The 22,086-nt window shown below is 38.5% G+C and overlaps 1 protein-coding gene across 5 annotated transcripts in view; it reads right to left on the reverse strand.

Annotated features, from left to right (window-relative positions):
- The window catches only part of nasp (nuclear autoantigenic sperm protein (histone-binding)), a 44,731-nt gene extending 25,451 nt beyond the window's left edge, over nucleotides 1-19,280 (reverse strand). Inside the window, exons 1-3 of one of the 5 annotated variants that reach the window (XM_069938779.1) lie at nucleotides 19,047-19,280; nucleotides 15,038-15,160; nucleotides 1,797-1,907 (exon numbers count right to left, since the gene is read on the reverse strand). In XM_069938779.1, coding sequence (XP_069794880.1) covers nucleotides 1,797-1,907; nucleotides 15,038-15,160; nucleotides 19,047-19,102 — 290 coding nt within the window. In that variant the 5' untranslated portion in view covers nucleotides 19,103-19,280. Of the gene's footprint in view, nucleotides 1-1,796; nucleotides 1,908-15,037; nucleotides 15,161-18,673; nucleotides 18,902-19,046 lie in introns of those variants that run through there. The other 4 variants (XM_069938780.1, XM_069938781.1, XM_069938782.1 and 1 more) reach the window with 4 other exon arrangements.
- Nucleotides 19,281-22,086: the final 2,806 nt, after the last annotated feature.

Consider the following 22,086-nt stretch of genomic DNA (forward strand, 5'->3'; position numbering starts at 1 on the left):
TTAATATCAATTACCAATTAATAGTCCAGAAAATCTGCTGGTTTGGTACTAAATTCCCTGATTAAGAGTTTTCCCCACACTTCCTTGATACTTAGCAGGTTTACTGAAAGATTTATTATTCTATGCAATGTCTAAAATAAGGTGAATTACAAATGTATTGTAGATTAATATAAACTAACATTCACCGTATTTGATGGCAAGAACATTCTTTTAGTGTCTTTACGGATAAAGTCTCTGAATTCCTCGAACCACCTGCACAAGCCATTGTAAAACACTTCAAAATGAAGCAGTTTAATTTCACACACCAGGATTGCAGTTTTCACTTTTAATACCCCATGGAGCCTCTCCCAACAGCAAACACCGCACACCCGCTGCACCCTTGCAGCAACCACGCTCCTTTGGTCACCCGCAGCTCCTTACTTTTTAAAAAATATTTTACTTCAGTTTTAAAATACAGAATATAAGACTCAATATAATAACAATTGAATATCATAGAAAAACATTCATAACGTCACCTCCCCACAGGGAATAGAGGGAGAAAATAGAAAAGAAAGAGCAACAGGAACAAGGTTTGACATCTCAAAGTCACACAATTTAAAAAATATTAATTTTTTAATAAGGAGTATACTAATTGACAAATATCAAAATAAATTAAACAATATGGGCATTTAAGTAAACTAAATAAAATTACCAAATTTCAACAAACATACTCTATCTATTCCTAAGACTTCAAGTAATCTTCGAGGGGAATACAACTTTGCACTTCTGTGTTCCAACGATCAATGTGAAGTAGAGAATCGGATTTCCATTTTTACCGCTATACATTTCCTGGCTATTGACAACACAATTTTAATGAATTTAGATTTACTTATGGAGAAGTTAATTTTTTTAGAACTGCCAAATTCCCCAGAAGAAAAAATTCCAGGTCTAGAGAGAAGCTCACCAACAATTTTTGTCAACACTTTCCCTAATTCTATCCAAAATTTCGTGTATAATCAGGTGGAATGCAAAAAGGTACCAACATCTATAACACACCTATCAGAAAATTCTGATTTTTATGCATCTTTTGATGTGTGAGATAGAATTGGTGCAGAAAATTATAATGAATGTCTATATTTAGAATTAATTAAGGTAGTCATACTATCTACACATGGATCTGACCAACATTGTGGATGGATCGATTACAATGTCCAAATCAGATTCCCATTTCTCCCTCCATCCAATGTAGTCCTGTCCGAGCACATTGGTAGGACCATTAATGGTCTCTACTTTTCTCTCAAAAAAAGATCGCAATTGGAGATAGAATGCGTTGTTAGGCAAATTATATTCAAGTCCTTGAAAAGACAAATTGTCTCTGTTGATCATAACAATCTTCAATGCACCAGATAGGCTCCTTACCTCTCTGTCAAAGTAGCAGTGTGGCCACAGCACTGTCCATGCACACCATCTGGCGTAGCGACCAGCTCAAATGCCACCAGGCACAGGCCAGGCTGCCACTTCTCCCTGGCAATGTTCAGCATCTGCCATGCACAGGACCGCCGGGAAACTGCAGCCAGCGAATAGGAGCCACGATTATGGTAAGGAAATTTCAACTTTGCATACAAGATTTGGGAATATTTTTGAGCCAATTTTGGGGAAAAAATTTTGGGCCTTGTATGCCATCAAATAAGGTAATGGTCTAGAAAATCTGCTAGTCTGATCCTAAAGTCCCAAGAATGCCTGATTAACAGAGCTTTCCTATATTTAGGAATACCTATTTCAGACATTTCACATCTGCAAATTATCACAATACTTACAATAGCCTGCAAGCATCTTGAAAGGCATTAACAGCTGCTGCAAAGTCCTCCATTACCATGTGCCTTTTGCCAGCCCCAAGTAATTTTGTAGCTTCCACATCAACATCAGTTCTGTAAAATAAAGTATTACTGGAGTGAATCCACTTTGATAGAGACTCACCAGCTCAAACCAAAAATATCTACTTTAAAAACTGGGAGAAATATTTCAGCTTTATGAAAGCTAGCAATCTAGCAAAGATTTAAAAAAAGCCACAGACTATTTTGTGTTTGATTAAGGTATTGAATAATTTTGTTTGAATTGCCTGAATAGCAAACCATGAGAGGATCCCACTATGATGCAGAGAAAAAAAAATTGCACAAAGCAATTTCCAGATCGCAATGTTTATTACAGTGCCAGTGAACTGGGTTCGAATCCGGCACTGTCTGTGAAGAGTATGTATGTTCTCCCTGTGTCTGCATGTGTTTCCTCCTATCTTTCAAAAATATAGAGATTGTAGGTTAAAACTGGTGTTTTTGGAGGACACAAGCACATAGGCCAGAAGGGTCTGTTACTGTGCTCGATGTCTAAATTTAAAAAATATAAATAGCATAGCGGAGGCTCTTCAGTCCACAATGTTGTGCAGATTTCTACAAACCAACTCCATAATAAATCTAACCTTCCCTCCTTCTCAGTCCATAACTTCCTATTTTTCCAACATCCATGTGCTTATCTAGGAGTCTTTTAAATGATCAGCAGCTCAATCCAGGTATCTACCATAGTCTGTGTTAAAAACTAATCTCCAAAATCACCCGGGGGGGGGGGGGGGGAGAAGATGGTGGCTATTAACTCTCTATGCCCCTCAATTTGTATACAGGTCAAATACCCCTTATCCAAAGATCCAAAAACAATTTTTTTTAAGTGATGACATGACATCACAAGTGGAAAAAACTTCAACACCCTCTACTCTTTTGGTGCCAGTTTGATTACAACAACAATAAAAAAAAACCTCAAATCTTTGCTTCTGGTCAGGAAGATGCCAAATGGAGCTGGGTCCACGTCTTCAGTATCGGCTGAAGCTGGAGTCGGCGACTCCATTCTCAACATCAGGTGCGGAGCCATCTGCTTTGAAGGAGTCACCTTGGGGACCAGCAGTGGGGACTTGGAGAGGTGGTCTTCTTTTGGCAAGTACATTATTTCAGGTGAATTTTCCACCTGTGGCAGCACGTCGGCATTCAGAAAGCTCACTGCTGTTTGTTGCTGCGGTTTAACCGCTGATAGATATTCTGCTGATGCTACTGTGCTACTTAGTTCCATTGTTCCAAAATCCAAAACACAAACCATCTGGTCCCAATCATTTCAGATAAGGGGTACTCTTATCACCTCACATTCTCAATCACTCCAGAGAGAAAAGCCCTAGCTTGTTCAACCTTTCCTCATAAGACACATTCTCAATCCATGCAGTATTCTGGCATATCTTCTGTGCATCCTTTCCAAATCTTCCACATTGTTCCTATATGAGGCAACTGAACACAATAGTTTAACTGTCATCTAACTTAAATTTTAGAGCTGCAGCATTAACTAGTGGTTCAAACTCAATTTCCCTCCACCCCACCGCACATCCCCAAGTAATGAAGGCCGACATTGAAATAGATTGTTAGTAGCTGGGGGTGGGGGGGTGGAAACTACAATGACCATTTCCTAACCTACATTAGTAGATTAGCCTCGATCTCATGTGCTTGACAACTGTCATCTATGTTGAACTTGTTGAAAACTTCTTGAAAATCCAAGTTCACATCTACGGCAGTTATCAACATTATATTGCAGCATTACAAACTGGTTAGGCAGCAAGGGAGTAGTGTGTGCAATTCTGGTCACTCCATTGCAGGAAGAACAAGGAGGCTTTGGAAAGGGTACAGAAGATTAGAGGGCATGAAATAAAAGGTTGGAAAAACGTGGATCATCTTCACTGGAGCAGAGATCAAGGTGGAGATCTGATGGAAGTTTAGAAGATTACCATATATGCATTTGTATACGACAATCCTCAAAACTTTAAAATTTCTACTTAAAATTGGGTTGTCCTATACAAAGTGTCTAAAATTCTTACCTTGGTGATGAAGTCGCAACACCATCGCCATCTTCCTAACAGCTCCAACGCAATCACGCGCATGCCCTGTTATTTGCAAAGTCTCAGCGCTCCTCTGCAGGGTCCATCTGCTTTGTCCGACTGCATTCAGCTCTTTACAGGCTTGAAACAGCCTGTTACAGGAGCTGACAGTTTATTTTAAAATATCAAATAAAATTTAAACTTTTAAATAATGTCATTAAAATATTGTGATTTGCTTTTAACAGCATCCTCTAGTTAACAGTATGTGCCAGATTTGGGGTCATTTTATACAAAGATCAATTAAAACCAACATTTTAGGGGGAAATTCCAGGTCATCCCACACAGAGTTGACCTATACAATGGCATATATGGGATAAACAATTAAGAGAAGCGCAGGTCAGAGATAGGGTGAAAATGTGAAATCTAGAAGACATTAAAAGTGGAGGAAAGGAAGATTAAAGATCAGCGGGGCAAATTTCTTTTAAAATACAGTAGAAGGCGCCTGGAACAGACCGTCAGGGATAGTGGTGGAAGCAAATACAATAGTAGCATTTAAGAGGCTTTTAGATTGACATGAATCTGAAGATAATAGGTGCATCATGAGCAAGCAGAGATTTAATTTCATTTGACACAAAAGGCTTTCTCCTGTGTTGTAATATCCTATGTACTATCTTTTCCACCCCCATTCTATTTTATTAGTCCACAGAATTTAGTAGATTATCCAACATATTTTTCATTCAAAATCCTGCAGATTCAGCTCAATCATATTAAGACTGTCTTATGACATTTTTTCATGATGATTTCCAACATTTTCCCTGTAACATGGTGCTAACATGTCTGTTGTTTCGTTTTATCCTCCCTTTTAAGTGGCGTCACATTTACTAATTTCCGATTGACACACACAATTCAAGCATTTATACAATTTTGGATGATGACGACAAACAGCATTCAAAGGACTACATATCAAGTACTTAGATCCTCAATGGATACAATATCTTAGTCACAATAAATACCCTTAGACTATTAGCCCTCCTTCCCATTGTTCCTGGGTTTTCATCTTTGACACTGCCAGCTGCTTGTTTTATTAAAAAAATCTGCCTAAACCACAACCATCTAAAAAAAAATGCAATTCATCTATTTTATCCAAATACAATCATGAAAATATATCCTTTATTTTCTAGTTATACATGGACAAAACTGCACATATGATTTGAGGTAGTCCATATCTCAAGAAAGACATTATTTTCCATTCTGTGCATGTGCACATTTGTAGATGTACAAGGGAGTTGGAAGTAGCCTTATTGGCTACAGATATCAATACATATGGAGAGAAAGCATGAACAGGGTATTAAAATCACATGAGCTATTTATCATATTGAATGGTGGAACAGGCTCGAAGAGCTGAATGGCCTTCATCTCCTCTTATTTCGGTTTGTCAAATGCTAAACCAGATTGCCCTCATTAGGAAAATAAAGTGGAGTCCTATTTTCTTTTAAAAAACAGAATGGAACTCAAGGTCACCCAATGCTCAAAGTCCTCCATTCTTAACTTTTGACAATGTGGTCTCAGTCTTAAACGCTTGGAAAGACTGATGGAATTCAAAAATTCCCAATACCCCTCTCATATGTTCAATCTTTTATGGTTGATCATGAGCAAACATACATCATGTCTGCACAAAACAGATGTACAAACCTACTATTAACACTGTGACTGAGAACTTTTCCTATATTATGAGGCTGTTTGCTTTAAACAGTTACAAACAGGGAAAGTATACATTTGTTAAGGGAAGGCTACAGAATAAGATGGAAACAAGGTTGCGGTTAAGGGCAACACATTTGAATCAAAGTGATTTGCAAAGTCATACAGAGCAGCTTGCTAAAAAAAAGTAAATGCCCATGGGATTCAAACTGTTAAGCTAGATTCAAAATTGGCACAAAAGAAGAAAAAAAGCACAAGTCAACAGTTTTAGGAATCAGCAGACAATTATATTTCATTTGTAGGCTGTTTACTGTTCACAGCTTGGAACGAGTTAAATGTTTTAGTCATAAGCTACAAATAATGACATACACTACTGAAGAGATGAGAGTTGAAGACTGAATTACAAGTGGACTGGTCAGGTGAGAATAATTGGAGAATACAACACAACAGCACCGAACACACTTCGTCCCAAGATATTGTACAGACCTCAAAACCTACAATCAAATCCATTCCCACCTCACACCCATAATCCTTTATTTTTTTAAAATATCATGTGCCCATGCAAAATCCTTTTAAATGTCCCCCTATTGTACCAGGCTCCAACCCCAGCAATGCATTCCAGGTACCGACTACTTTCTGTGAAAAAAAACTTGCCACTGATGCCTCCCTAAACTTTCCTCCACTCACCTTTAAACAGATATCTTCTTGTTACTGCCTATAACAGATTTGTGTTAATATCATCTTTAGAGGCAAGTTAAAATCTTATATTTTTAGTAAAGGTTTTGGGTGGATAGGGGCACATTTACAGACACCATAGACAGAAAGCTATTGTTCTACTGGAAACTTGTTTGCTTAAAAAGACTGCTAATTCAAAACTGCAAACAGTCAAAAGTCTTATGACTGTTCTCCATTAAGAACACAGCTGTACACACTCACTGGCATTCTGTTGGCTATGCTCATAGACAGGTTGGAGACCGTTAGCTCATGATTGATACTTGTGAAGAAGGCATAACGAACTTCAAAGACAGAAATAATGTCACATGTCATGTGATGAGACATTCTGGAGAAACACATGACTGACCCAGAAGCATTTTGAAACCAGAAGTTGACCATTCTGCAAGTAAGATAGGATTGAAAATACAGCAAGCAGAAAAGGTACTATTACATGTTATATCTGGTCAAAGGAGAACACAGAATAAGTGGCTTTAGAATGAGGAAGACCACTTCTGACAGTCTCCAAGATAAAGAGGGCAGCCTCTTAGAAAGAAAAATTGATCTTGCTTTTAAAATAACCATTTTGAGATGGATATTATCATGGAAGAAAATAGCTAGTTCACAGTTTCTTTGGAAAAGAGGAGATTCATCGTGTATAACAGATTCCAAAATCTCTATACAAGAGAGAAAATGGTTCGTATGAAGAAATATTGCTCTGAAAACAACTCTACAAAAGAAATTTGAGAGTTCTAATGACTTGATGTTTCAAAATACTTCACTATTGCTTTTGAGTAACAATTTAAAGAAATCTGATGCCTCACACTTGCTCCCTAATTGCTTTTGAACAGCAGTAAAGACTAAATTTCAACACAAAAGCTTTGAGACTGAACTTTAAAATCATCTCTTCAGGATCGTATCGGAATGGTAATCATTTGGGTTTTAACAGACACATGTACACATTTGCACATAATGGGTTTAGGTTTAGAGTTAATAAGTGTTATGGTATTAATAACAAAAATTGTTTTCCCAAAACCATTGTCGTGGTTATTTCTATTGCTGCTGGTTTAGTATGCAACACTGCCATCCTGGGAGAAAGGTCCTGGTTGTCCACCCTATTCTTATATGCCTCAAGTATCCTCTCATCCTTCATCGCTCCAAGAGAAAAGCCATAGTCATGTTTGCCAGTCCAAGCGACATCCTGGCAAAACTCTACTGGTGGCAAAACTCTTCTGTACCCTCTCTGAAACATCTACCTCCTTCCTGTGAGGCAACCAGAACTCCATGCAAAACTCCAAGAGTGGAGTAAAGAGTTTTCTGGAGCTGCAACATAACCATAGTCCTTAACCATCAATCCTCTGCCAGTGAAAGTCAGTAACACTGTACACCTTCGTAACTATCAATCCTCTGCTGCCACCTGAATGGCAATTCCAGAGGTCTGATTCTGCTTCTGCAGGCGCATTCTTGGTGGAGAATGCACCTGAAAGTAAATAAACTCTGCCCTTCTCCACGTTGAAAACCTTTGTTAACTCTGATTTACATTTAACAAGGTGAATGGAATAGGTTCTTGTCCTCACAGATCCTCTTAAATGTTGGTCACAATATTAGATAGTTGGATCTTATGTCAGGAGTGGCATCACACTGGTTTCTGTATTTTCTTTTCATCGCTGCACAATACGAAAATTCAGCTTTGCACATGCAAGTCTTGGAAAATGGTAATCGACAACGCACAAGATTTTGTTAAGGACGACTATTCTTTACTCATGCTAATCTAGAACTTAATCAGCAGAAAATCTTTAAACCTTTACTGCAAACGAAAATCATAAATTTTCATATTCTTGCGCTGATAAATCACTCAGAGGATTGGGTCCTGACAATGTAAGGATTTTGTACTCATCTCGTTCTTACTAGAAACTTCTGGAAAATACTCATCAAGTGTAGAACGTAAAGTAGGTAAGTGTTGTACCATTTCATCGAGAAAATCTTCCCTCACATCACGCTCCATCACAAAGTTTCACAGCATGGAAAAACAATCAAAGTTTCTTTCCTTTCACTATTGAAATCCAAAAGTCGGGGGGCTTTGTGGGTGGGGGGTGGGTTTTGTTTTTCCTTCAGGGGTTCTTATGTTTCATTTTCTTTTGTTTTTTCTTGATTTTTCTTTTAGAACTACAGATGTGGCTGACACGTCGTCATTTCCAGTCCTTCCTTATATCTTAATTCTTCTTCCGGGCGCATGGGTCCCTGCTTTGGTTAACCCTTTATATACTGGAGGGTTGACCTAAGTAATGGATCAAAACATTAATTTTGTCTCTTGGAATGCTAATGGTCTAAACAACATGTTTAAAAGGAGGAAGGTCTTTAAAGTATTCCAGAGACTGAAAGCACAGATTTTTTTTTTTTTTTTTTTTTTTTTTTTTACAGGAGACTCATGTGAGGAAGGAGGATAATCTGCGTTTTTTTAAATCTTGGAAAGGCCCACAATTTCATGCCAACTCATGCTCTAAGACTCGAGGTGTATCTATTTTTATTGATCCCTCTATTACATTTGTTCAACATTACATCACTGTAGACCCTAACGGCAGATTTTTATTGGTTACTGGGTTATTATTCAATATTAAGGTTGTCATGGTTAATGTTTATGCCCCGAATGTAGATCACCCTGAGTTTTTTTAGATCTTTGTTTACTATTTTACCCAATCTAAATGAATATCATTTAATAATGGGTGGGGATTCTAACTGTTGTCTGAATCCCCTGCTAGATAGGTCGAAACCTTCACAGCTCCTACCGAATAAATTGGCTACATATATTAACTCTTTCCTTACTAACTCTGGAGCTGTTGATATTTGGAGATTTCTTCACCCGACAGATAAAGAGTTTTCCTTTTTTTCTCATGTATACCATTCATACTCGAGAATTGATCACTTTTTTATTGATTCACGTTTTATTCCACTTGTAACTGCTTGTAAGTATGACATTATAGCCATTTCGGATCACTCTCCATTACAACTCTCTCTTAAATTCAAAGACACTGTTTCTACTATTAAGCACTGGCGTTTTGATGTTACATTATTGCAAAATTTAGACTTTATTAAATTTATGAAAGAACAAATTAACCTTTTCTTTTCAACAAATTACACTACGGAAATTTCTTATGGAATATTGTGGGATACATTCAAGGCTTATATTCGTGGTCAAATTATTTCTTACTCAGTAGCTTTGAAGAAATGCATCAAAAACAAGATTCATCTATTGGTTGAGAAGATTAAAGACATTGATCAGAAATATGTGACTGATCCTACTGAAGAACTTTCCAAACAAAGAATTGAACTGCAGATGGAATATAATTTGTTACTTACATCTTCGATTGAAAACCAGCTAATTAGATCTAAATCTGATTTTTATGTGCATAGTGAGAAATCGGGTAAACTGTTGGCTAATCATCTGAAGAATATTTCAGCTAGACGCCAAATTGTGGAGATTCGCAAACAGAATGGAGAACTGACTGTTAACCAGGAAGAGATAAATCAATCTTTCCAAAATTTTTATACATCCTTATATAGTACAGAATCCCCTCAAGACCTTAGTAATATGTTTAATTTTTTAGAACATTTGAAATTCCCAAAAGTATTACCTCAAGATAACTTAGAATTAAGTAAACCCATTACAGATTCGGAGATCAATAATACTATTTTCTCACTGAACTCGGGGAAAGCACCAGGTCCCGATGGATATTCTGTGGAATTTTATAAAGCTTTTTCTTCTACTCTCTCTCCCTGGCTGATTAAGATGTTTGATGAATCTATCACATTGGGTAAACTACCACAATCATTTTACAGAGCTACGATTTCTCTAATCTTGAAAAAAAATAAAGACCCGACCGAATGTTCTTCTTATAGACCTATTTCTTTGTTAAATGTTGATTCTAAGATCTTCTCTAAAATTCTAGCGACAAGGCTAGAGAAGATATTACCATATATTATCTCTGAAGACCAGACTGGATTCATTAAAAATCGTAATTCCTCCTTTAATAGTAGAAGATTGATGAATATTATTTACACTCCTTCACATAAGTCTTCAGAATGTGTTATTTCACTAGATGCTGAGAAGGCCTTCGATAGAGTAGAATGGCCTTATTTATTTACAGTTCTTGAAAAATTTAATTTTAGTCCGATATTTATATCTTGGATTAAACTTCTTTATAATTCCCCAGTTGCCTCGGTTTTTACTAATACCCAAAGATCGCCATATTTTCGATTATTTCGGGGCACCAGGCAAGGGTGCCCCCTTAGCCCTTTATTATTTAACTTAGCTTTAGAACCTTTGGCAATTGCTATCAGAGAAGCACCCAATATTACTGGTATTATTCATTGCAGGGATATTCATAAAGTATCACTATTTGCAGATGATTTATTGTTATATATTTCCAATCCTTAAAATTCTATTCCTGCAGTTTTATCTTTATTAGCCCAATTTAGTAATTTTTCGGGATATAAACTGAATTTAAATAAAAGTGAATTATTCCCTTTTAATGGATGGGTCCCTATTTATGATAGTTTACCTTTTAAAATAGCTAGAGACCATTTTATATATTTAGGGATTAAGATTACTAAAAAACATAAAGATTTGTTTAGGACTAATTTTTTCCCTCTATTGGACCTGATTGGCAGTTTACTTACCAATTGGTCACCATTATCCCTATCCATGATAGGCCGAATTAATGCTATTAAGATGATGATCTTACCTAAATTTTTATATATATATTCCAAGCTATACCTATTTTTGTTCCTAAATCTTTTTTTGATAAGGTCAATTCTAAATTGTCCTCGTATATCTGGCAAAACAAGAATCCTAGATTGGGGAAAAAATATTTACAGTTGGCATTACCCAACTTTAGAATTTATTACTGGGCAATTAATATTAGTTACTTAAGGTATTGGTTGAATTATTCAGAATTATCTCTAAATCCCCATTGGGTAAATTTAGAAATTAAACCGATACAAAATTTTTCAATTAGCTCTATTTTGGGAGCTGCTCTCCCTTTTACTCTTACTAAATTATATAAACAAATTGATAATCCAATGGCTAAACATACACTACGTATATGGTTTCAATTCCGGAGATTTTTTGGCCTAAGTCATTTTATCTTGGAAACTCCTATTGTACTAAATTTCCTTTTTCATCCCTCTCTAATTAATCAAGCTTATTTACTCTGGAAAGTTAAAGGTATAACATGCTTTTCGGATTTATTCTTGGATAACTCTTTCATGTCATTTGAACAATTATCCATGAAATATGATTTACCTCGATCTCATTTCTTTCGATATTTGCAGATTAGGAGTTTCTTAGTTTCGACTTTACCCTCTTTTCCCAATCGGGAGACTACGACTGTTTTAGAGGATATACTATATTCAAAATTCCCTCCAAAAGGTGTGATATCTAAATTATATAATATAATTACAAAAATAAATTCTGGGACTTTTGAAAAGTTTAAAAATGATTGGGAAAGAGAACTCAACCTTCATATTTCTAATGAAAATTGGAATAAAATTCTGCGACTGGTAAACTCTTCTTCTCTATGTGCAAAACATTCACTAATACAGTTTAAAGTTGTTCATAGAGCTCATATGTCTAAAGATAAACTCCATCGCTTTTATTCTCATATCGATCCTATATGTGATAAATGTCAATTGGAAATAACTTCCCTTACACATATGTTTTGGTCCTGTCGCTCTTTACAGAATTATTGGAAGGAAATTTTTTCCATTATATCTACTGTTTTGAATATTGATTTACAACCACATCCCATTACTGCAATTTTTGGATTACCTATGATAGATTTGACTTATTTATCTCTTCCTGCGGATCGTATGATTGCTTTTCTTACACTAATGGCTAGAAGATCTATACTATTAAATTGGAAAGAGGTAAATCCTCCCACTGTTTTCCAATGGTTTACCCAAACTATACTATGTTTAAATTTAGAGAAAATTAGAAACTCTGTCTATGAATCCACTTCTAAGTTTGAGTTAACCTGGCGACCATTTATTCAATATTTTCATTTGTGGTGAGTTGATTTGGCTCTGTTTTCTTTCTATGATTATGTATGATAATTGGGCTGTAAGATGAGATCGGAGTGATCGGCGTGGTTTAGCTATATCTGTAGGTTTTTTTTTTTTAAAAGTTTTTTTTTAATTCAGATTTGTTTTTTTCTTCTTTTTTGGGGTTTTTTTCTTCTCTTTTTTCATATATTGTTATTAATTATATCTTTTTTTTTAGAGATAGTTCACACCCTAAACTGATCAAAAATTTTTTTTTTATGATATATTTTTATTCTGTAATATTATTGTTTAATATCTCTGTATTAATTCATTACTTACTATGTATTTTTTTATATCTCTTTGAACTGTATGTGTTTATAAATTATAATAATAATAAAAAGATTGAAAAAGAAAAGAAAGAAATCCAAAAGTCAATTTTTCTAGCAAGCGATGAAATTTTGTTGAACACATTCAAAATATTTTTGCCTTGTAAGACCATATTAACTTCATTTAGTTTCATGAATGTATCAGCAAGATACACAACACCCATTAACCAGCTGCAACTGAACAGGCACTCTGAGAGGGAAGACCCCGAGGCACTCAGAGGGAAGACCCCAAGGCTTCCCATTTCTTCAGAGTGTATTTAAAAAGATTTGCAGGATTTGACTTTTGATATAATTAACAATTTTTAATGCTTCATCAAGCACTTATGTCAGGGGCATGGGCATTTTTTTTCACTACAAGTGCATGTCTATGAAGGGCACAGCGAGTACTGCTGCAATTTAGTGCAAACTCAATTCTGGAAACTGCTCCAACAACTTTCCCCATGACAGCTTTTGCTCCATCAGTTCACACGTGTAAACACTTTTTCCCATGGAATGGCATTCTTCATCATGTAGTTATTGATAGTTTAAAATTTCTTCCCTAGTTATGTGTCCTTGCAGTTTCACAAAGAAGCACATCTTCCTCAATATCCTTCTCGTACCTAATGAGTCATACCTAATGAAGACCAACAGCACTGGAAGACCTGCTACATCTGTTGACTCAACCAGTTATAATGAAAAAGCACCACATAACAGCAAATAATCTATTAATTCACCCATGTCCTAAGCAAGATCTTTGATAAGTCTTGCAACAGTATTATTTGACATTTGCACTGCATCAATTTTCCTACTGAACTGCTCGTTGAACATACATTTCACGATGTCCTTGTCCTTTGTACAAAGCTTAAGTATAGATCCTCCAAGAGCGTGGGCTTCTCCAGCAAGGGCAATTCGATAACTTCCACTGTAAGAAGATTCAGTCGCATTCTCATTCTGCCTTTGTTTTCTTTATGGTTTCCATCATAAAACTTTTAATGGTTCCAAGTGCATCTAGTTTTCTTTTAAAGGCTAGTGTCAAAGATGTGACATCTTTGTGCTGGGGAGGATTTTTTTTCCAGGTATCATTTTAATTTTGTTGGGGCCAAAGAACTATTAGACAGAATTTTACCACACAAAACACATCGGGCATCTGGTGTCTCTTTATTCCTAGATGAGATGAATCCAAGGGACAAATAATGGTTGTCATACCTTTGTTTCTCTACACTGATTTTTCAGATATAGGCATCGTGGAAGAATCTTCATGAAAAAAATCTTGCTTCAGATGAATTATCCTGTTTCTTATGTTATTTTTTTAAGCCAATGATCCATGGTTCTTAATTTAGTATTTGCACACGTGGAATATCTTGCAGTTTAAATTTTAAAATATGGCCAGTCTCAGGCTAAAAGAAATCTGAATCTCAGATTGAAAAAGGTGTCTTGAGGCCTGATGTGTGCACTGCTGATGTCAGGCCACAAGATGCCATTTAGTTTTGTAAGGTCGAGACAAAAGTGTTTTCTTCCATCACATAAACAGATTTAAAAATATTTTAAAGAAAAAGCTACTAGTTAATACGGCCCACTTCTTCCATGGAACTCGGCTTGGGAGATGCTGCTCTACACTGTTAAGAATCCTGCTATTGACCATATACTCCACCCTCAAGTTTGAAGTGCATCACTTCATATTCATCTCTCTGCCCAACTCTGCATCCTGTCTATATCCCATTGTAACCTATGACAACCTTTGACACTAGCCATTCTCAACAGAGGTGTACCCCTCCACCACCACATTTTTTTTTGGGGGGAGGGGTGATGGGAGCACAGACACCAGGATGAATGCAGACTAATGTTGGGACTCGACAGCACTTCCTCTGCATGTAACCACCCAAAATGTCTGGCCCATCACAACCTTTTACTACAAATGATGGAACAACCAAACTTGACTGCTTCACAGGGAAGAGGGCCCATAAACTTTGAGCAGAGTCCTAAAGGGGCCAGTGCCAAAAAAAGTTAAGAATAGCTGTTCTATCCACAGCATCTCCAATCTTATTGTCATCTGCAAACACTGAGGGTCCCTTACAGTTCTTCCTCCAAGTAGTTTAAATACAAAAAAAAGCAAGCATCCCAGAACAGATCCTTGCAGATAGCCACTAATTACCAATCTCATTTAGAATAAAGTTTCAAGTTTAATTGTATTCATCACAAAATACCGAGACAGATGGGTACTTCGGTTAAAAAAAAATCAAACAGGTTATCTCTAACATTACATACTCAGTAAATTGTGCTTGTTACACACCTGTATAAGATTACAATAAAAGATCAATAGCATCAAGGGCAGCATAACACTAACATGGTGCAGTCTTCAAGCCTGTTGGTGCATGTTTTCACTCTTAAGCCTTCTCCCCAATGGGCAGGGTAGAAGAGAGTCCAGTGCATTGGGTCTTTCAGAATGATGGCTATCTTTTGTTGGCAGCTGGAGATAAAGATAGAGTCAATGAACAGGAGGGAAGTTTGCATTATGTTCTGAACTGCATCCACTACCTTTTGTAACTTCTGCTCAAGATCAGCTGACCAACTCCCATACCATATACTGAGAGGCATCCAGCAAATGTACCTTTCAATAATGCACCTGTAGAAGTTGTTGAGGAACAAAGGGAACTTGCAGAATTTCCTTAGTCTAAGAAAGAGATGTCAATGCACTTTCTTGAGCATCATGACAAATCACATATTTATTCCTAATAAATGTCACAAGTCACATTTATTCCTAACTTTAGGCTACCAACTCACTTGAACATGCTATTTGATTTTCAATGCCTTCCCAGCCTAGTACATTGGTGTCGATCAAATAGTAAGCAGGGAAAACGAAAATGCAAATACAGTACATTTCCCCTCATCCAAAGTTGCTTTAACCAAAATGATCCATGAATCGAACTTTTTTGCAGCACTGACAAGTTGAAAAAGATTTATCACCCAACTTGCCCATGTTGGGCTCTTATTTTGTAAGTAGAGATCAAGTTGTATTTTTGTACATATCAAACATTATTTCAGCTCGAAAGCCTGCCTTTTTTGTTGTTTAACTGCTGATTCAAGTATTTTGCTGATACTAATGAGCTGTTTAAAGCTATTGTTCTGTTAACCGAAAACCATCCAGTCCCAAGTTTTCGGATATGGGCAAATGTACTGTATTATGTTTAGAAGAACATTGGCACCTTGGGAGTGCAGGATCTACATACAAGCACCTGACCATACTTAAATAATAATCTCCTCAGGCTGCACGTGATTATTGCTGTGCCAGCAACCTTGCATGAACCACTGTACTGTGATGCAGAGCTCAGAGTAACGTCAGAGACACCAGGATGAATGCAGACTAATGTTGGGACTCGACAGCACCTCCTCTGCATGTAACCACCCAAAATGTCTGGCCCATCACAACCTTTTACTACAAATGATGGAAGCTGTTGTTTCCCCTCTGGTTGACTGGATAACCCTCACCAGCCTCAAGATTTTTCTTTAACTGTTACACATAGTTTTAGCCAAGCCAGAATAACAAATTAGAATGTCAGCAGAGCAAAACAATTAGATTCATGAGACAATACTGACTAGGCTGAGTTTTCCTTTGGAAAGAAGTATTCAAAGGGAAAACTCTCAATTGCATGTAAAATTATAAAGACCAGTCACCAGAGCAGAAGAGACATCTTAACCAGGGCACAGATAACAGCTGTAGAGAAGACCATGCCAAAGACAATTAGCATTGGGCAATCAATTTTGGCCTCATTAGTGGTGATCCACCCAAAAGTGGAGTAAGGTAGTACAGGATTTATTTTGCAGATTTTGAACAGGAGAAGAACAAAGACAACCAGAAGAGCAGTTGAAATCCTGCAACCAACACAAAAAAAACAGAAAGTGGGGGGGGGGGGGGTGGTCTGCTCACCCACTAGTTTTCAAGCCAGGAGTGCACTGAAGTACCCAGTAATGATAAATAACAGCAAATTGGAAATTATGCTACTGGGAAGGGAAGCTGCCCTTGCCCTCCTTGGTGAGGAAGAACTTAAAGATATTGCAAGAGCTAAGTGACATGTAGATGGTACAGTGTGGTAGTACAAAAAGTGTATTTTTAAGGATTGAAGTTAGAGGCTGTTTTGACCTAGCAGGTCAATGTATGTGAATGATGTGGACCGACATACAAATGGAGACAAAAGCCCAACTGGGACAGGGTCCAGTAGAAAAAAAGTCAGCACGGTGGGGATTGACAGACTACCCCAACTATATCCCCAGTATCAGCTGATGTTGGCGTGCTGATTAAACCAGTGGGAAAAAGGACAGCAGAAAATCACCCGTTTCCAGTAGAAGGCAGAACACTCCGATCCCCGGGAAAGAGCGAGTTCAGTGGAAAAGCAGCCACTGCCTCAGTTAAAGGTAGCCCAATGGAAACTACACAAATGGCTTCCTATCCCTGGACACTGCACAGCCAATTAACTGGGATGCCAGTGGAAAAGAGGCTAATGTTACCAAATGCATCAACTTGAACTAGCAGATGAAACCTCTGTTTCAATTTGTTTGTCCTCAAGATTCACTTATTGAAAGTCAAGGATAGGCAATTAGATTATTAGAGATGATTACCTGGCACCTGCGTGCCACTTAATAGACCATTATATATAGACTGGAAATCATACCAAAAACATGTCAAATGGCAAGTAATGGTAGAGACGGGTCTCCTTACTCAAGTGAGAGAGCCAGTGCAATAAAAATTCAATACAGTAATTTTTTTTGGAGACTGTGATTTGTCCAATGACCCTTGCTAAAGTTCACAGAATGAGAATTTTCTGGAAGCATACGGGCTCTTACAGAGATGGTATTTTCCAAGGTTGTGCCAGCTACAATCAAGGTCTGTCTCAAACTAAGTCAACCATTAATGATAGACGTGAGAGATGATCTTCACTACATTGAGTTTTTGGAACTCTCTACCCTAGATGATTGCGAAAACACAGTATAATTCAATAGAGATCAACATTATAAAAAGCTTATTCTAGAGGAAAGAGTTGCTGAAATAAAAAGAAAATTTAGCCACAATCTTTCTGAATAGTGCTGCTTGCACAAAGACCCTGGTGCTGTTTCTATTCCCCCCCCCCACCAAAAAATACTTGTTACTATCGCCATCTTGTTGCAAACCAACATAAGAATGTCAAGCAGAAAATGTGGTCAGTGAATGTCCGCATATCCGAGATAATAGAATGTTTGGCATTGAGTGAGATAATGGACCTGAGACACTGCTACTGGAACCACTGATCATTTTTGGTGCGATATGGATTACCCTCAATTGAGCTTCTTGAAATCAGAGCATTTAAAAAGAATTACCATGTTGCTTATGGGATTCAGTTCTTTTGACCATTTTTGGGATTAGGCTGTGAAGCTTTCAGATTGTTGTTTCAGTTTGACCCAGACCACTTAATTTTGTAATTGGCATAGACTCAACACGTCTCCTTTCTCCACCAAAGGTTTCTCCAGGGGAAATTATTAAATTGTCCACGTCGCCACCACTTTCCAGTGATGATGCAGAACAGAGCAGAGAATTTAATGGCCGATTCACAAAATATGGAAGAAACACCTGAACAAAACACCCACTTCTGACAGTTGTCATTTTAGCTTTGCTAAATGAAAGAAAGATTTGGACATTCCCATGTTCAAACAATATACCATAAAGCCAATTGGGCTGTCCTTGTCTTACGCAGTTTTGTCCTCTTTGACTTGTGTAAGCCTGCAACTTATATTAAAAAAAACCCAGAGTAGTTATTGAAACTAAAGAATATCCAGTTTTGTGTGGGTTTTTTTTTTAAAAAAGGTAAAGAGGTAGAGGTCCCTTGAGGCCCATGGAACTTTTGGCATCCCACTCATTTTCCCAACACGGTAGGTTTTGGAGGGTGGGAGAAACAGGAACCTCAAGGGAAGATGATCAATACAAGAAGGAGAACATACAAGCGTTACCCACACAGAGCAGGCAAGTACACCAGGTTTGGACACGACGAGAACCGAGGAGCCCCGTTCAAAACGATCTCGCTCAGCCTGCCAGCTTCACAACACACCAATAAAAACAAACTTGAAAAGCTCGGGCGAACAACCGGTTCAAAAATCGGAGTTTCTGGGAACCCGAGGCGTTTCTTCGTTGACGAGAGGCCGTCAGCCGTGAACGGATGCGAACCGGGACGGCACAGAGCCCTTCCCGCCCCTTGACTTCCGCCCCTCCGATCCCGGCACGCCGCGAAGGCCACGCCAGCCGGGCCAGGGCGGGCGGCGCGCGAGCGCGCGCACACGGGCAGAGCGAGACCCGGGGCCGGCCCGCCCGCCTGCCCGCCCGCACTCACCCCTCGGCGCCGCCGGCGACGCTGGACGTGGAGGCGCTCGGCTCCTGATCCGCCATTTCAACTTCTCCTTCAGGATACGACCGGTGAGTTAAACGATAATAATAATAAAAAAATATCCCCGCAGGAGAGTAAACGATGGACAAGTCAACGGCGAGTGATCGCTCACAGATCTCCGAACGCACTCCACTGACAATATGGCAGCGAAGGAGGAGGGAAAAAAAACTCGAGTTCCCGCTTTTTATTTACCCGGACGACGCGTCACTTCCGGTCACCTTTCACCGCGGGGCGACTGGCGGGAAAATGAAGCCAGACTGATGGGAGCGTCTGTGCTTGTGGGCGAGTTGTTCATTGTCTTCAGAGGAAGACGATGATTTTAATTTTGTCACAAGACTTCAAATTAATTGGAGGCGTTTCGGTTGGAAGTAGGTCGGGGGGGGGGGGTGATAATAATGAGCAGGGCAGACAGGTCAGTGAAATAGAAACAGGCAGAAGTGATTTAAAAGAGTGAAACAAAGAACTCCTACTGGAAATACTAATCAATAATAAAGGCCCTTGGAATGTGGGCCCTGGATGGGAGCTGTGTTGGTAATGTGAAATATTAGATGGGGGAAAGAGGGTGCAAGGACATCTGGATGAAGGGATGGATGAATTCGGATTCTGATGCTGAATTTCTCCACTGCATCTAATATTTCACATTATCATCCACATATATTTTATTGTGTATTTACAGAATCAGGTTCATTGTCATGAGCCATGAACTTTGTTTTGCGGCAGTGGTACTGTGCATTACAGCTGCAAAATTGCAAAAAACTGTATTTCTGTAAATAAACAATTAAAAAAGTGCAAAAAAAAAAGGGGGGGCTGTAGTTCATTGTCCATTCAGAAATCTGTTGGCTGAGGGGAAGAAGATGTTTTTGTAACATTGGGTGTTCATCTTCAGGCGCCTGAACCTCCTTCCTGATGGTGAGGATGGCCTGGATGGTGAGGGTTCTTGATGATAGAGAATGCTTTTATGGAGTCCTTAATGGACTGAGAACAAAAACCATGATGTCACTGGCTGAGTGCACAACTCTCTGTCGTCTGATCCTGTCCTGTGTATACCATACCAGAAAGTGATGCAATTCGTCAGAATGCTCTCCACGGTACACCAGGAGAGATTTGCAAGCCTTTGGTTACATACCAAATCTTAAACTCCTCGTGAAATATAGCCACTGGCAAAAGCCTTCTTCATGATTGCAAAATCAACAATTGGCTCCTTTTGTTTTGCTAAAATTGAGTGCAAGGTTGTTGTAACACCATTCAACTTGCTAATCTATCTCCTTCCTGTACACTACCTTATAGCTGTCTATGATTTTACAGAAAAACAGACATTGTACATTTTGGGCTTGGACAGATGTGCTTAAATCAGATTCCTAAATAAAAAGGTGTGGTGCGGAAGGCTTGGAACACAGGCCTGCAGGTAAGAGGTAAGAATATCTTCTGCAATTTCTGTCACCTGCAATGGAATCCCACTATCAGATACTTCTTCCCCTCTCCACTTTCCATAGGGAGCACTCCCTTGTCCATTCATTCATATCCACCAATCACCTCTAGGTATCTACCCCGTAACTAGAACAAGTGCTACACTTGTACTTACACCTTTATTGGAGGCAGACTACTTGGAGCCCCAAATAGTCCTTCGAGAGAAGCAACACTTCACCTGTGAACCTTCTTAAAATCAACAATAAGGTCCTTGATTTTTAGAGCAAGATGGTTGTTCTGGCCCCTTCCAACCAGATTCTTGATCTGTATCCTTTACTTTTTCAAGTTAATATAAATTTTGTCCCTCAGAATCTCTTCCATACCACTGATGGAAGGCTTAATGGCATATAGTTTCCAAGCTTATTCCTATTGCCCAATTGAACAAAGGAACAATGTTAGATGTCCTCCAGTTTTCTGGTAGCTGTGCAAAAATCTGTCAGAGCCCATGCATTCTCCTTCCTTGCTTCCCTTAGCATCCTGAAAGAGATGCTTTCTGGAGCAATATTAATAGCCCTTCCTCCTTCCTGATAAGCACATGTTCCAGAATATCAAAATGTCCCCTCGATCAACTCTCCATCCTCCATATTCTACTTGGTTAATACTGATGACAAGCATTGGTTTACAATTTTGATCATATTTCTAGGCTCCACACATGGATTAAAGTCGTACAGTATGAAAACAGGACCTTGAGCCCAATTTGTAAGCTGGTCCCATTTGCCTGCATTTGGTTCATATCCCTCTAACCTGAATCTATCCATGTATCTTTTCAGATGTCTTAAATGTTGTAATTCTACCCATCTCTACTTCTGTTCCATGCATACACTATCCTGTGTGAAAAATCTGCTGCTTAAATTCCTTTTAAATCTTTTGCCCCTCACGTTAAACCAGTGTCCTTTCAGACTCCCATTCACTGAGAAAAAGATTGTGACTATTCACCTTGTAAAGGTCACCCCTCAGTTGCCAATGCATCAGGGAAAAAAGGTCCTGATTGACACACCCTCTCTATTCTTCAAGCCCTTCTTCAAGCAACCTCATTGTGAAATCTTTCCCCCACACTCTTTTCTTCCCACAATCAAGGGGGTCTGAAGATCTTCCAGTGAAGCAGCAATTCACTTGCACTTCTTCCAATTTAGCTAGTTATGCCTATCATCAGTTTGACTGTTTTTCTTATCCTTTTTCATAGACCCTTGCCTGGTGGATGTGGCCCACACAATATTTCTGTAATGCACTCATTCCCCAGAGGCTGGTGGAGAAGCTGTCCTTGTTGGACTTCTACACCTGTCTCTGTAACTGAACCTTGAACTTATTAATGGAAAGACCAGTCTGTCCAGGTCAGTAGCAGAATATCGAGCACCGTCACGCTGAGCACTGGTGCACTTCAGGGCTGTGTACTCAGCCCGCTCCTGTTCATGCTACTGACCCATGACTGCATTACCAAAATCCAGCTCCAACAGCATCATCAAGTTTGCAGATGACACAACAGTAGTTGGTCTCGTCAGCAACAACGATGATTCGCACT

This window comes from Narcine bancroftii, chromosome 5, assembly GCF_036971445.1.
Source record: "Narcine bancroftii isolate sNarBan1 chromosome 5, sNarBan1.hap1, whole genome shotgun sequence".
Taxonomy (NCBI): domain Eukaryota; kingdom Metazoa; phylum Chordata; class Chondrichthyes; order Torpediniformes; family Narcinidae; genus Narcine; species Narcine bancroftii.